This window comes from Centruroides vittatus, unplaced genomic scaffold (genome assembly GCF_030686945.1).
Source record: "Centruroides vittatus isolate TY-2023 unplaced genomic scaffold, ASM3068694v2 contig_577, whole genome shotgun sequence".
Lineage (NCBI taxonomy): Eukaryota > Metazoa > Arthropoda > Arachnida > Scorpiones > Buthidae > Centruroides > Centruroides vittatus.
In genome coordinates, this window is record NW_027122345.1 from 1,277,044 (window position 1) to 1,293,049 (window position 16,006).

General features: G+C 31.0%; 1 protein-coding gene across 3 annotated transcripts in view; it reads right to left on the reverse strand.

Moving 5' to 3' along the window:
- Positions 1–16,006, reverse strand: part of LOC136979078 (serine-rich adhesin for platelets-like) — a 94,486-nt gene that overhangs the window by 45,426 nt on the left and 33,054 nt on the right. For all 3 annotated transcript variants that reach the window (XM_067274987.1, XM_067274985.1, XM_067274986.1), the window contains exon 4: positions 9,765–9,838. In XM_067274987.1, the coding sequence (XP_067131088.1) occupies positions 9,765–9,838 (74 nt within the window). The remainder of the gene's footprint in view (positions 1–9,764; positions 9,839–16,006) is intronic.

A 16,006-nucleotide genomic window follows, 5' to 3' on the forward strand; every position in this document is an offset into this window, starting at 1 on the left:
GCTCCATATGTTCTGATTCCGTGTCCTGTGACGCTTTGAAATAATACCTTTCTTTCCCTCTGTTCGAATTTGTGTTTAGTCGCTCGTTGAGCGAAGGATCGAGATAAAAGGGTTACCGTGGAACCTGTATCTATGGCCAGTCGAGCCGGGTAGTCATTGATTGAACAACATAAGCTAGGTTCAAAGTTTTTGGCCACTATTCCTACTCCTACTCGAGGTTTACATTCTCTGTGCCTACCGTTGCTGTTTGTAGTTTGTGAATTCGTCCGGGAGGAGAATGAGGAACCTTGTCCAACATTCCTGCAGTTTCCGCCATTTCTTCGCCAGCTCATTTTGTTAATTCTCCCTTGCGGTAGGGGTCGAGATTGAGATGGAGTCTGTCGTGACTGAAATTGGGTTGTTTGTTCGCTTGAGCTATTGTGGTCTTCCCGTCGGGTTTGTTGCCTTCCGCCTCGTGTACCTCCACCATAAAATTTGGGTCGAACATAACCGCGTCCTTCTGATGGGGATGAGTAATGTTGTCTCCCTCTATTCGCCGATTGTATTCCTCTCCGCCGCCGATTTTCCTCCTTGTATTTTAGTTCATTCAATTGTTTTTGTAAATGCGCTATCGTTGCGGTTAGATTGCTATTTGTGTGTTCCGGATTATTAATCGTTCTAATTATTCCTCGAGGGGTTTCTGTTAATTGGAGCACCGTCTCTTCCCAAATGGCCGCTTTGACTGCATTTTGAAATGTTTCAGGATTTTTAGACATTACGGTACGTTTTATTTTGTCATTAAGACCGTTTACAAATTGGACGAGTAGTCTCTCGTCTCGTTCTTTAGCCTGACATCGCTTGATTATTTCCGTTTCCCGCGCGTCGGCCCCTGTCTGTTCGAGTATCGTTTCTGAAACTAGGCCTTGCAGCCGAACCGCGTATGTTTGTACATCCTCATCGCGTTTTTGTATACATGCATAGAATTTTTGCAGTCTAAGTGCATATGGCTCCTTTTCAAATCTCCGCGTCATCTGCTGTTTGAACTCATCATACGTGTCGATCGCTCGCATTCGCTCATCTTTCCACGCGAAATCTCTTGCTATGCCTGTCAGTTTTAGCTTCGCAACTCCGAGACATTGCGCTTTTGTCCATCCTGTCAGTTTTGCTATTTCATCTAGCGAGTCAAAGAAGTCCCTTATACGCAACCCTGATGTGTCTCCTGAAAATGTGGGAGTTAGGGGAATCATTCCCGACATTCCGGAGAATGCGCTTCCTCCTGGATTACCGTCTCCAGTTGTCTCCATTCTCGATTCTTAGAATCGCCGGAAAAGATGTATGGGGGTGAGATGTCGGAACGAATCGAAACAGATCCCACTTCTGACCAACCAGTGTGAGGTTAACCGAGGGTAGGAGATGGAGGATGATTCCTATCTTCTCTACCTCTTAACGGCACAAGACCTTGAGGTCCGACCTCGGTTGTCGAAAGGATGATTAAGGCTCGAGCGGTCAATGATTAGTTACGGATTTGGGATCGTAAGATCCGGTTTACGTCAGGAACTGACACCAATCTATCAAACTTCTCGCGGATAGATACGCGTTTTTCGGAAGCATAAGATGCCGATGATGAGGGTAATGGAGGAAGAAACGCACACTCTTCTAATATTAAACAAAAATACCCGTTTATTTTGAGATTGATAGGGAATACATCAATTAACATATTTGGAAGTATTTATATCATCGAATCGAATTATTAAACCGCGTCTCGAGTGAACGGAGAGAGAGAGTTTACAAAACATCGCGAGCAGGATAAATACCTTAGTGATCCTGAGATTTGCACAAAGTCCGAGGAACGAGAGTTCGCTTGAAAATAAGAGTCAATGGACTGTAGATAGATGGAATGGACGGCTTCAACGGCGGGAGATGATAATCCACGGCACACACACACACTTGACAGTTGTCGAAACTCTTTCTCTCTCTCCCTCTCTTCGTCATCTTCGTTCGTTTTTCCTTTTATCTCGGGATCTTGGGTTCGAGATTTTGCGAAGTACGTCAAGGGTGGAAGTCCCTTTTGACCAATGGTGAATTACATGATATAATTATTTTTCAACAGTTAACTCATCTTCTACAAGGAAGTATTACCGTGGGAACGATAGTTTATGATTAATTTTTACGAGAAAATTTGTCGGTGTTTTTCCGTTTTTTTGTTTCTGTGTTTGATTTAACCCTAACTGTCGAAAATCGGTTGGCAAATAAAATAAAAATTCGTTATTCTTATATTCGAACCTTCACAGCCTAAGTACCTAAGAACCTTCACACTTAGCCTAAGTACCTAAAAAAGATTTGATGATATAATTAACATTAATATTTGGGAAATGTCAGTAAATATTTTGTTGCAATTCAAAAACCTTCAATAAAAATTAATTCATGTTTAAGAAATATCTGTGATAAAATTAGAATTTAATCTACAGCAATTTCAAAAAGTATTTAAAAGTAGTGTAAGTAGTATTACTTACACTAATTAAAGTTGGTTTAAAATTCTCAGGAACTGACAACAATTCTGATTAATCACAAAACTAAATCTAATAAATATAAAATCAAAAAACAATAAAGAAAAAATTTAAAAGAAATTAAGAAAACAAACATGTTAAGATCTGCAACAGAACTTTACCATGTCTTTAATTTACTACATCTATACATTAGTTTTTAAAAAAAAATCTATTCAATCTCACTCCTTCATAGTTTTCTCGGCTACTTTCTCTACCAATCCTGTTTTCCTTTGATATATCTTTGATAATATTCAATTCTTCTGTCAAATGTTTCAATTTAATTTATAAATTACAGGTATCCTTCGTATAACACAGTAGTTATGTTCTAAAAAAAAAGTGCATTGTTATGCAAATCCATGATATACAAAACAAAGAACTAATGCAGAACATACAGTCATGTTCCAGAAGTTAGCAAAAGTATACTATTCTTTTTCATTACTAAGAGAAATATGTTTATTTAAGCAATAGATAATTTATTTCCAATGAATAGTTAATTAACATTCACAATTAAAAGTACTATATTGCATGTTAATATTAATTTTAGTTAAACGAGGGTATTTTCTTTTTACATTGTTATCTCAGCTGCTATGGTGATCTTGATCAGAAGTATCAGCAACATTTTGAAATTTTTTATTTTTATCATAAAAATTTTTCAGTTTTTATATTATGAACTGAAAACTGATGATAGAAAAAATTCTATCATCAATTTTCATTAAAGTAAACCTGATGAAAGGCACAAAACAAATTGAAAATTTCAATGGTCTAAAATCCATGGGCAAATCTGAGACAACACACGTTTGCTTGAATAAGAAAAAATTAAACAACAGAGCTTACACTTAAAAATTGTGAAATTTTGTATGGAGAATTTCCAAAACTATGTTAGAGCTAAACCAGAAGTTGTGTTGTATGGGGGATATCCCCAATTTTCAAACTGTGTTGTAGAAGTACCATGTTCAGGTTCCTACTCAAATTCTTGTTTTGAATTCCCTGACTTTCCCTGATTTTCCCTGACCAACTTTGTCCAAATTCCCTGACCCTCACATTTCTTACAGTGTGGAATATCGACATAATGAAACAGCATTTTATTTACCGTGAACATTGATTGAGTATATCTATCCCTCTTTTTTGCACAGTTGATATGTTTCAAAGACAGCCATATTAAAAAAATACAGTACATACCGGTACATCTTGTAGAAAAATGTTTGATAGAATCCAAAACTTCAATGTAATGAAAAAATAAGCAACAAATGAAACATGAGCTTTTTATTTTATCATTACTTATCATTATTATTTGCATGTAAATCTAGTAAATACAAGATAGCATAAAATCAACAAACGGTATTTGATATACAGTACAAATAGTACTGTACTGTGCTTAAAATGAACTCTCGACTTAGAAACACGTAATTTTAAAACCAATCTTTCAACAAAAAGACTAACTTTTTTTTAAACAGCAACATAATTTTAACAAAAAGTTAAATTTAAAAATTTTCAAATAAAGCATTTTTTCCCTCAAAAAACTTGATCATGTAAAAAAAGAATTAGTTTTCTTTTGTCAACCACATTATATACAATCTATTTTTACACAATTTTGAAATAAAGAGGGATAGGTGTAAGTTTACAGTATAGCTTCTCTAACAAATGTATCTAATTTATTGTAAAATCTTTTTATTTTTACAAAATGGACAATCAAAATACAGAGAAACTTCTTAGTATTAATTCTCTTTTTTTCAAAATACAGATAATTAGAAAATAAAAAATTAATTACAATTCACAAAATAGAAGAACTATTAATGTAGTTTTAGCTTTTTCTCCTCAAGTGTATTTATTTTCATTTCAATCTCTTTTTCTTCCTTTTCATGATCTTTTCTTAACATTTTCTTGTGTTGTTTTAAATCCTTAAGTTGTTGTGTAAGTTTTCTTTTTTCTTCAGCCCTCAATGCCTGCTGCTTCTGAATATCTTTTTTCTGTTGCAGAGATGCAATATATCGCTGTCTAGATCCTCTGACTGTTAACAACATTTTCTGGTCTATATTTATTTGATCAATACCACCGGCAAAATGGATCCCATCATAAACTAAGCGTTGAGCAACTAAACTTTCTTCCTTAAGATTTTCACTCAACAGTGATTTGTTAACTGAAAAACCACTCTCAACACTTGCATTCCCATGTGAGAAAGAAAGAGAAATTTTGATAATAGACCATAGATCTTGCAGTTGCCTATCATCCTTCATAATTTCACAATAAAATGTGTCCAGACCATCATCATCACTCCTTTCAGATATGAAGTCCTCAAACTTTGTAGAATAGGGGTTTTATGGATACTTTATTGCAGAGTATATTATACTGTTCTTTTGCTTTGACAGCACATCTTTCATCAATCCTGTTTGTATCATGTAGAATCTCCAGTAAAGCATTGAAATACAATTTTCCAACATTTGATTGCATTTTAATAATTTCTGGGTCTAAGCTGCTCAAAGCCTTCACACATTTGTACTTGACAGGTCCCTTCTCAATAATCTTTGGTGTCATCACTTTCAGCACTTTTTGACAATCTCTTAGAAAACACAGAATATCTTTATCGCTTACTTTCAATTCTTTTAAAACCTTTTTTGCTCCAAAACCAATATCCAAATTCTTAAGATGTACCAAGTTTTCATTAGCATTTAAATCTATTTTTAGAAACTGCTTGTCGGTGACCCTGTCATTTTTCACAAACTTTCTCATCAGATTCATTAATAATTGAACAACTGCTTTATAAAGATAAGGTGCAAGAGGTTTGTTGCTCTGAAATCGGGTGAGAAAGCTCTCACTTTGTGTACATATTGACCGAAAAAATAAAAGTTTAACTTTAATAAAGGGATCATTGAGTGCCTGTCTCAAGAATGTAGCCACCTTGCTGTCTTTCAACTTTGTACTGTTGTTTATGTATGTCTTCACAGATTCAATAACTTCTGCTGCACGTTCTAAGCACTCTCCATTCTCCAACCACCTTGTAGAACCAAACTTTTTGGGAAACAATCTGCTTCCACTTATAGCAATGTATTCAGCACGCCGAGTGGGTGAGTCTTTTAGCAAATAGTACAAATTCCGTAGCAGTGGTAACAAATTCCAATCTACTACTTTAAAACCAGCTTTTACAGCACCATGGACTACATGTAAACCACATGTTCCCATTCTCACAAATGATTTACCAACATTCTGTGTCTCCATGTGATCTTCTAATTTATTCAGAAAACTTATGTTTACATTTGGTCCATCCATACAGATATGAAGAATTTTTGCTAGATCAAGATGAGTGTCTGAAAGGCCATTGAGAAATGCAGAGAGAAGATCATCTGCTGTAGTATGATCCAGAAAGACGCTATTTAAATATCTGGTCATAACCTTATCTTTACTCTCATCCCAGTATTTTATCACAAGATCCATTTGAGTTCTTTGAGCAACTTTGTTTAGTGATTCGTCAAAGGAGATAGTAATATTATCACAACTTGTAACAGCATCAATCAATTTTTCTCTGAAATAATGGGCTAGGCCATAATTTATTATATAGGAAGCTTTATCTGGACCCAATTGAAATTGTGTGGCTATAGCACTGTCAGGAAACATTTTTTTGAAAATGTTTTTAATATCAGAGCATGAATTGAGTGACATCTTTTTCTTTACAACTGCCAATGCCCAAGTTATCTCTGCTTTTATTACATCATCTTTTATCACAAAAGGTGTCAATGTGCTGCTAAGAAATGTTGATTTGGTGAGAGACTGTTCATTAATGATCTTAGATCTATCTTCCACAACAGAAGCCGTTTCACACACATTTTGTTGACTATTAGAAGAGTTTGAATTTGTTGGGGTTAAAAACCTTACCAGCGAAGTTTGTTCCGACTTCAATCTTTTTATTTCAACATGACTAGAACTATTTGCATGGGATATTAATGCACGCTTTCCCATATTGCTTAACGAGAAAACTTTACAACAAATGCAGCAAAATGCTTTTGTATCATCATCTTTTACAGTTCCTAACCAGGAATTGAATTCTGGATGAATAGCTGGATCTAGCCATTGGAGATTAAACCTCGTTTGTTTCCGTGCCATTATAATTTAAAAATGTAGAAAAACACAAACCTCGAACATTATTATTAAAAGACAGATGAACCAGATCAGATAGCAATGTGTAAGACTTGTTTTGTCACAATACTAAGTACAACATTCAAACGACATCCAATCCGCATCTGCATATATATTAATTAAAAGTAGTGTTGCCAACCAACTCAAAATTCAAATTTACAGCTAGACATTTTTTAATAAAAATACTCAAATCATACTGTTTCCATTAGAACTGTTTGGTTTTTTTAGCTAGATTGTTCATAAATCCACTAAATTAGCTGAATTGGCAACTCATTAAAAGAAAAAAAAATGTTCTGTTGCCGCCATTTTGATTTCGGTTTCGATGTAAAGCCAGAGTTTTAATAATTATTTTTAATAATTTTTATTCATTATTTATTTAATTTTGCATTAAATTTCATCTTTTCATAAAATTTTCTTAATAATTCAGACAAAATTTATTTATTTTAACCCTTAATTACAATTCTTATAATTATTGCAAATCATATCACAAACCATCTTTCTCACTTTTATAGCAAATTTTAATTAAACGAACTAATGTTATAGAATTTAAATAAAATAAAATAAATACAGAAATAAACATCAAACGAAATTACAATTATACATTAATAAAATATAGAAGTTCAGCGCATAGAATCGTAACTATAAAATCTCGTTCTTTTGCAACATAACTATAAAAATAGTTTTGGTGTTGTTTCGCACTAAGATACTAAAAAGTTAAAATACATTTGATTAATTTTTTTAAAAATTTATCAGCTTTTTAAATTTATAGCAAGTTAACATTGGTTAAACTATTGGATTATCTAGTTCACTGTTTCTCAACCACCGGTCCGTGGAGATTCTTGATCGGTCCGCAGAGAATTTTTACCGCTCTGCATTAAAAATTTTCTTATTGAAAAAAATAGTGATAATTTAATAAATAAAAATTTTATAATGTATAAATGTTGATGATAATTTTACAATTTACTTCTGTAGTAATTCTTTAATATATAGTAAAGTTTTTTGTTAAAACACCACCGGTCCGCAAAATTTTTTTCACAAATTTTATCGGTCCGCAGGCCAAAAAAGGTTGAGAAACGCTGATCCAGTTGATTTTCAAAACTATAACTACAGTATATCTATTACAGGTATGATCCCTAAATTTGCCAAAATCAGTGGCTATGTTACCCAACATCATTTCTGTTAAACTAATTTAATAATTAGTTTAACAGAAATGAATTATTAAACTATGTATCGAAGTTGCAGAAATTAATGGGAGAGGGGGGAAAATATGCTTGCAGTACAGTACTTTCAAGGAAAATTGTAACAACAAATGTAAAAAACTACTAATCAGCACCAGCATTTTACTGTAAATGTCGGGTAGCTATTTATAGTTTTTTTTATGTTGTACACTAATGTTTTAAATGTGAAAAACAATTAAATTACCGATTTTTACTGATCTATTTAGCTATTTTGAAGTGAATATTCTAATAAATTACGATCTCAAGTTTTAAAAGTTTGTAAACTAATTTTAATTAGTTATTTTTATTCTAATTAACAAATTTATCTTTTTATAATCGCTGAATTATTAAAATTAAAAACTATTACATAATAGTAGTTTATCCTGTTATTAATCCACAACTGTAAAATTATATGGCTTCAGAACGGTGAAAAAGCCATTTCGGATTCTGGTATATTTTCTTATTAAAGATTGCAGCATTACTTCTTGCCACCTGCAGATGGCTACGCTTGGTCAGCCATATTCAGCAAACGAAATCAACGAGGCAGCTAAGGAGACAAATTCCCTGACTTTTTGACAATTTTCGATAAATTCCCTGACTTTTTGACAATTTTTGACAAATTCCCTGACATTCCATGACTTTTTCCGAAACCAATGAAAATCCCTGACTTTCCCTGATTTTCCCTGACTTTCCAGGTGCGTAGGAACCCTGCATGTTGTATGAGGGATACTTGTACTTTTAAAACTTATTGAATAATCTTGGATAAATATTAAAGCAATTTTGTAACTTTTAAACTTGTCACTTGTGTAATCTGCATGCTATGAGTATAGATTTACAGTATGAAGATTATAAAAGTTGTAATTGAAAAAACAAGCATTCAATTTATTGATATCTACTATATTCATTTGACATTATACAAGTAACTTTTCTGCTTTCTGAGATTAAGAAGTAATTTCAAAGATTAAAATTTCAATCATATTTTTATTTAAACAATGAAATTTTGTGTATCTTGATCTTTTTATCACCTCACTAAGACAGCACTAGATACCAATAGTATTATTTTTTGCATTCATCAACCAAACAAATAGTAGTCTGGCTGACTGTTCTGAAAATTATAACAGATTTCAGAACAGTCAATCACTATCATCTGATCTGGTCTGCATTCAAATGTCTTGTCTACTAACTCTAGAAAGCATCATAAATGAAAATGGTAAATTTGCACCAGAGAAGGCATTTTTCATTATGCAGTTCACAAAGTCTGAATCACTCACCATTGTGTAACATGAGTAACATAATTTGCAGGAATTGTAGAATTGTGGCTGCTGTGAGAAGAGTGATAATGGATTAACCATAGTAAGCATTGGAAGAAATTATATCTTCTAAAAGCTGAAACTACTCAGAATAAACAACACAACACTTTACGTACATGTTCTAGTGTTCTGAAATACATATGTAAGGTTTGTTGTTAATGCAGAAGAATCTGAGTATCGGTTGGATGTATACCATGTGACATGAGGTGCACAAATTCAGAAATTGTAATGGGAAAATGAAGAAGTTGAATAGTTTCCCAATGTTTTAATGTACATTACAACATTCTCAGATAATAATTAACATAATTACAATAATTTAAAATGGTAGCACTCTTTTTGGATGTTCCTGTACATGGAAAATTGCATTTATCTACTGATAAGTAAAAGAAAAGAAAACAGAATGAAAAGAAAAAATATTTTATATTGATTTTACACTAATTTTAATTTAAAAATAAGAGAGAGTTCAAAATAACTTCATTTTAAGCTATTGAATACTTGAAGTCAGTCATTATCACTATTTGTTGCTAATTAATGATTGACACATTTTAATACTGTTACTGTAATAAATTCCATTTAAATCTCACCTCTAGCACTAGTAGCCATATCAGCAATCTTCTGAAATGAATCAAGAAATGCTCCTGATGCAAGAACTGTTGCTCTATAACACATAATTGTAATTGTTACAAAAAATATATTTTTATTTTCATTGCTTTAATTAAAATTACTTACAAAATTATACAGAATAAATATTAAATTTTACTATTGTAAAGCTTTGCTAACATTTGTATAAATAAATGAATAACACCAACAAAACCTTCAAAATTAAACCAGCAAATATATTTTAATATAAATATGCCATGCAAGTGCTTTCAATCCTAGTTCTGAGAATTTATTCACTAATATATAACCAGCTGTGGGAAGATTTAGAACTTTGTAAATAAATAAACTGTTTATTTTTATAAGTGAAATAAAATGCATAGTTTAAACATTCATTACTAATTACATTGTTTTTAACCTTTTCTAACAGTACTTCGTAATTTTTTCTTGTGGCACTCCTACTTTTTCAATGTAGTTATTGCAATTTTTGTACGTTTAGTTATATATGTAGAACTGTTATATTTTGGAGTACCCTGAAGTGTCATTACAGCACCTCAGTTGAAAACCACTGAGTTATTACATAAAAGTGGAATAAATGTATATTTAAAAGAGTTAAAATTTGGAAAAATTATAAATTATCAAATATTTCAAAAATTTTTGCATGTTAAATATTTATTTTATAATAAGATAAATTACATATTGCAATTACAAAGAAAGGTCAAGAACATGTCATTAGGTAAGAGAAAAGAGTGAAATATTGCAAAATAAATACATTTTATGAAATTTTGTTTTTATACTTTCTCTTAGTTAACTCATTAAGTTTACTTCTACACCCATCATTTTGTGTTTATCTTTATTTATTCCACATACTAAGTGAATGTTAACTAAATGCTATAATTAAGACTCTATATCTTACATTACTTCATATCATTACTTTTCATGAACAACTTTTCAATTAATTTTATGATCAGAAGCATAAGTGATGTTTATGGGTACAGAACTGCACCTGAAACAAAAAACAACTTTTCCTATCTCCTGTGACTTTTAAGTTTTTTATACTTACAAAACTACACATATTTCACTTGAATATGAATAACAGCACATTACATTTTACATTGCTTCATTAAATAACAAATTATTGCAAAGTAAATATAAAACAAAAAAACCCACAAAAAGGTATCACTTGAGCAAAAAATTGCAAAATATGATTACCACTCTACCATCCTTAAATTTGTATTTTTCTAATTTATTATCAAAATTTATACATAGATCCCTTGTGTTCAATATCTTAAATTAACAGTTTATTTAATCTTCCTTTAGGTATTGTCAATGTAAGTAGTTTTTAATTTATTTCAATTTCATTAAAAAAAAACAAGTATACTGCTAATGACAATTATGGATAATCACAATAAAATTTTAACAGAAATACAAATATTAAAATTTTTGTGATGTAATACAAATCTAATGGTAGACAGCATATCAACCTTTATGTTTCTAAGAATTAAAAGTTCATTGTAAAAGTTGAAGATTCAATATTATCAGTTAAATGTAGTACATTTAAATCTTCACATTTTTTAAAAGTATCTTTTAAATTAGCATTAACTAAAATCAAAATTTGATCATTATCTTTGAATTGAGAAAATCTTTCTTATAACCCCAGCCATAAATATTAATCACCTCATTCTCAGATGCATTACTTTCAGACATACATGTTTCATTTAATAAAAATATAAATACAACTTTTACAAAGAAAAAACTTTGCATGTTGTCCTTCTTTTTCACAGTTTGAATTTTTACTTAAAATACATGTTTCATTTAAATAAATATGTTTAATACTTAACTTTTCTTTTTTATGAAAATTTATTACAGCTTTCTAATAATCCAAAGAAATTAAGTCAACACTTTTTCATAAATAAATGTTGATAGTAACGTACTCTGAGAACCTATATTCAGTGTGACAAAAAAAACAAAAGAAAAAGTTCACCACAAATGTTTTACACTTGAGGAAGAACTCACAGCAATTCGAAAACATTTGTGGTGAACTTTTTCTTTTGTTTTTTCGTCACATCGAATATAGGTTCTCAGAGTACATTATTTAACACAACCCAGTGTTTTGTGTTGTTGTTTTCTTATTAGCAATGCCGGCTAAATGTTGATAGTTTTACAAAAACATGTAGTGACAAAAATATTAGACCAAGCTCATTTTTCAGCCTAAGTACAATATTTTACAGCATATAAAACACAACTTTTATTTAAAAAAACAGACTTAAAAATCATCCTGTATCTTATGTGTGAAGTTTCAATCTCCTATAGACTAGAATTCTCCAAATGGCCTTCAGTAAAGTACAGGTAACCTCTACCTAACCCAACTCTTGAATAAAAATGTTATTGTTTAATTAAACAAATAATAAAAATTTAATTAAAAGCAGCTAAGCATCTTAGCTATAACAAAAAACAAATAATAATAGTAATTATTATAATATAATTCTATGTGAATACATGTAAAAACAGCTAAGTTGCTTAGCTGTTTTTACATGTATTCATATAGAATATTTTAATGGCAAATGACTTCTTTTAAACTACTGTTTTTCCCTGATAAATGATAGTGTGCATTCTAATTTTACTTTTTTTAACCAGAATATAGCTAAAAAAATAACTGGTGCTGAATATCAAAGGAACTGGATGGATTAAATAACTTTTCCAAACATTTTATCCTGAAACAGAGATGCATCTTACATGCAGTAAAATACAGTATTATACACTTAAACATTTCAAAATTAATACTCTGTTGGGATTCCTTTGATGTTGATAAGGGTATTAGTTTGCCTTGGTATTTTTTCAATGCATTTTGAACCAGCATTTGAAAGGATTCCATTCCAACTTAATACGATGGCTTCCTTCAGCTCAGTTCTTTCAGTTCAGTTCTTAACTTTCCTTTCATAATATTTCACACTGACTCAATAGCATTCATGTCAGCATAGTTAGCACAACATTTGAGAACAAGCAAGTTATGATCTTCTAACCATTTCAGTGATGATTTTGATTTCTGGCTCCTACATTATCCTGCTGGAAAATACAGTAGTCATCTCCAGTGTTCTTCAATGGTTGGCAATAACTTATTCTCAAGAACATCACAGCATAAATATCTGAGTTCATACTTTCATTCAAAATACATATAATACCTGCTCCAAAATTTTCCAAGCAGCTCATATCATCACTTCTTAAAGATATTTAACAGAGGACATCAGACATTGTTTTGAAATTTTTCATCTAGTTTTCATCTGACTTTATCCAACATTACCATCACATTCAATATATACTCTGCTTTATCTGTGAACATTACCAATTTCCAGTCATCAATACTATACAAAAAACAATGAACTGTGGAAGTTTACTATTTTTTGTCCATTTTGGTCATTTCCTGGCTTGGCTTGGGTGATAAATGATTCTGTTTAGTTTTCCTAGATACATTCCATTGAATGAAGATGTCTACATACAGTTATTTCAGAAACATTTCCCCCCACTTCTGTAACAACTCAGAAGCAACAGCATCTAGTTTAATCTTGCAAAGTTCTCTCACAAGTCAGTTATATATCTTCTCATTTGTTTGTCTTAGATGGTTTTCTTTTCCCAGTTTTTGGTTGATCAGTTTCTTGAAATTTTATTAAATTATACTGCACAGCAGTTTTGCTTGTATTAAATTATTCTGCTATTTGTCTCTAATTTAAATGCTGTTTATTAAAAATAATAATCCTCTCTTTAATATCTGTAGATGTAACACATCACTCAACAGCTCAAAACTAAACCTAACAAAATGACATTACATAAACTACAGTGAAAAATTGAAGGTCAGTTGGTTGCCAGACCTGGACTTTGAAAACGAGCAAAATAACACAAATGGATTAGTGTAAAACATGATTAGTGAAACAAAAGGCCCAAATTAATTGACTATGTGTCAATGAAAAACAATTTATTACAACTGGACAAACTATTTACAAGAGATAAGTAAAAAAATCCCCATGAAAATATGTTAATAATAATAAACTACACAAAAAGTATAAAATTCAGAACTATAAATAATTCAAATCAAAAACAAAACCAAAACAAATTTTCACAAAACTTCCCAACATTTGGGGAACTTAACTCTAACTTTAAAATTTTAACTCTCCACAAAAACTGACAAAATAAAGTAGAAACTCAATTAATATCAACAAAAGAAAATTCTCGTTATCTAAATCACCTCCAAAAAATGTCAGGAAATCCTTTTCATCATTCACTCTGGAACTCTCTTGTGCTCAGAAGCTTCACCTTGCTTGCTCAAACCTTCACATCTTCATTGTCGCTGGGGTTCTTATACTCCTTGGTGTGACATCACAATTAGCTATACCACTCTAGCTCATTAACATACTTATGCACTAACAACTATTCTTTCTTTACAATCTTTTAGTTACACTAGTCTTTCCAATCTTTCCAAAGAAATTTTCTGATTTTTTTTTAAAATCAGTAACAAAAGGATTAAGAGAGAATTCTCTAACTTTCACTCAGAGATTGCTTAATCTGAGATGCCTTGTTAGACTGGTGATGTTAGCATTACGAGTGTCATGCAAATGGTAAGAATTTTCGCATTTTAGAATTTTGTCAGGGTAGTGTGGAGTTTTCATCCTTAATAACACAAAATAAAACTACAAAATAAAACATTCCCAAAATAAATAATAATAATAAGTAAATAAAAGCCCTGAAAATAAAAGATAACATTCAGACTTGACTCCTTTCACAGATAGCTAATTTCACTTACTTACATTTAAATGTCTTCTGCCTAAGATTTACTTAAAAAATATGAAAATTTTTGAAAACACAAAACTCAGATCTGGTTCATTTATGTTAAGAAGTGTTGCAACTAATACTTTTTGTTCATGATAAACTGTCAGTGGTCTAATATTTTTGTCATTACTGACTTTGAAGTTTTTTGCTCACAAGGCTCAGAAGTTTTTTGCTCACAAGGTTCTTTGTAAATATACAAAGAACAGAAAATTCAGTGGACAATAATAAATAAACCATTACAATTAACCACTCAGAGGAAGGTTTATATCACATGACAAAGTTAACATTGCTTCCAAAGTTTCAACATTCATCTTGTAACTTTTAAATTTCATATTTATTTCCACATTTTTATGAATATAGTCAAAAACAAGCCTGCATATATGTCCAATTATTTCATTTAATTTTTTTATCAGAAAAACCTCAAATATAATTTCCGATGAAAATAAAATTTTCTGATCAATGAAATTTATTCTAGAGGGTTTTGTATCAGAAGTAGATGCAATAAACCAGAAATATAAATAAATCAAATTAATTATATATATTTGCCTACTATTAAAATAAAACAATGAAAACTGGTAGCATTATCAAATGCAGATAACATTTATTTATATGGATATTTTCTGACAGTATATATTAGAATGATACTAATCAAAACTCTCACTGTAATTAATCAGGCTATTATTATGCTATAATTAATAATTAGAAACTAAGTAATTTGATACTAGAAGTAGACATTAGTCACAATCTCTTATCTAAATTAATAATTACAGTGAGTGATCAGTTAACAAACAGTTCAGTTAACAAACAAATTGGATAACGAACACTTTCGCGAAAGATTTTTATGTTTCAATAACGGACACCTCACAGAACAAACACAAAAAGAAGCAATGTAAAATAATGAATACCGATTTGTCTTCCCTTGTCTTCAGGCAACAACTTTTCAGAGCATGAGAGATGACATCATTGCTCAACTCAGTATATACTGATCAGATAATATTCCTCCAAACTTTGAAACTTTCCCTTGTAATTCCTGCCTTTTATTTTTCTGACAGAAACAATTCTTTTATAATATTCGTGAGACTGTCAGGTGGGTTAAGTTTTGTGTTGTTTATTATTTTCGAAAGGTGAGAGTATAATAGCAAAAGTAGAGAGTGAGCAGAAGTTGTCTGATGTTGCTGAACAGTATGGCTTGAACAGGTCTACAGTAAGCTACAGTTCAATCTTATCTAAGAAAGATACAGTATAATCAAGAAGACTCAAGCAGCTAAAAGAGTAACAAAAATCACATCTGAGAAATAAAGAACATTGAAGAGCTCATAATGGAACCTGAAACTGATCTGACGACAGAAAAATGCCAAGAACTCTTGAATGAAGAACACCAAGAGATATATTTTCTTCTGAAAAACAG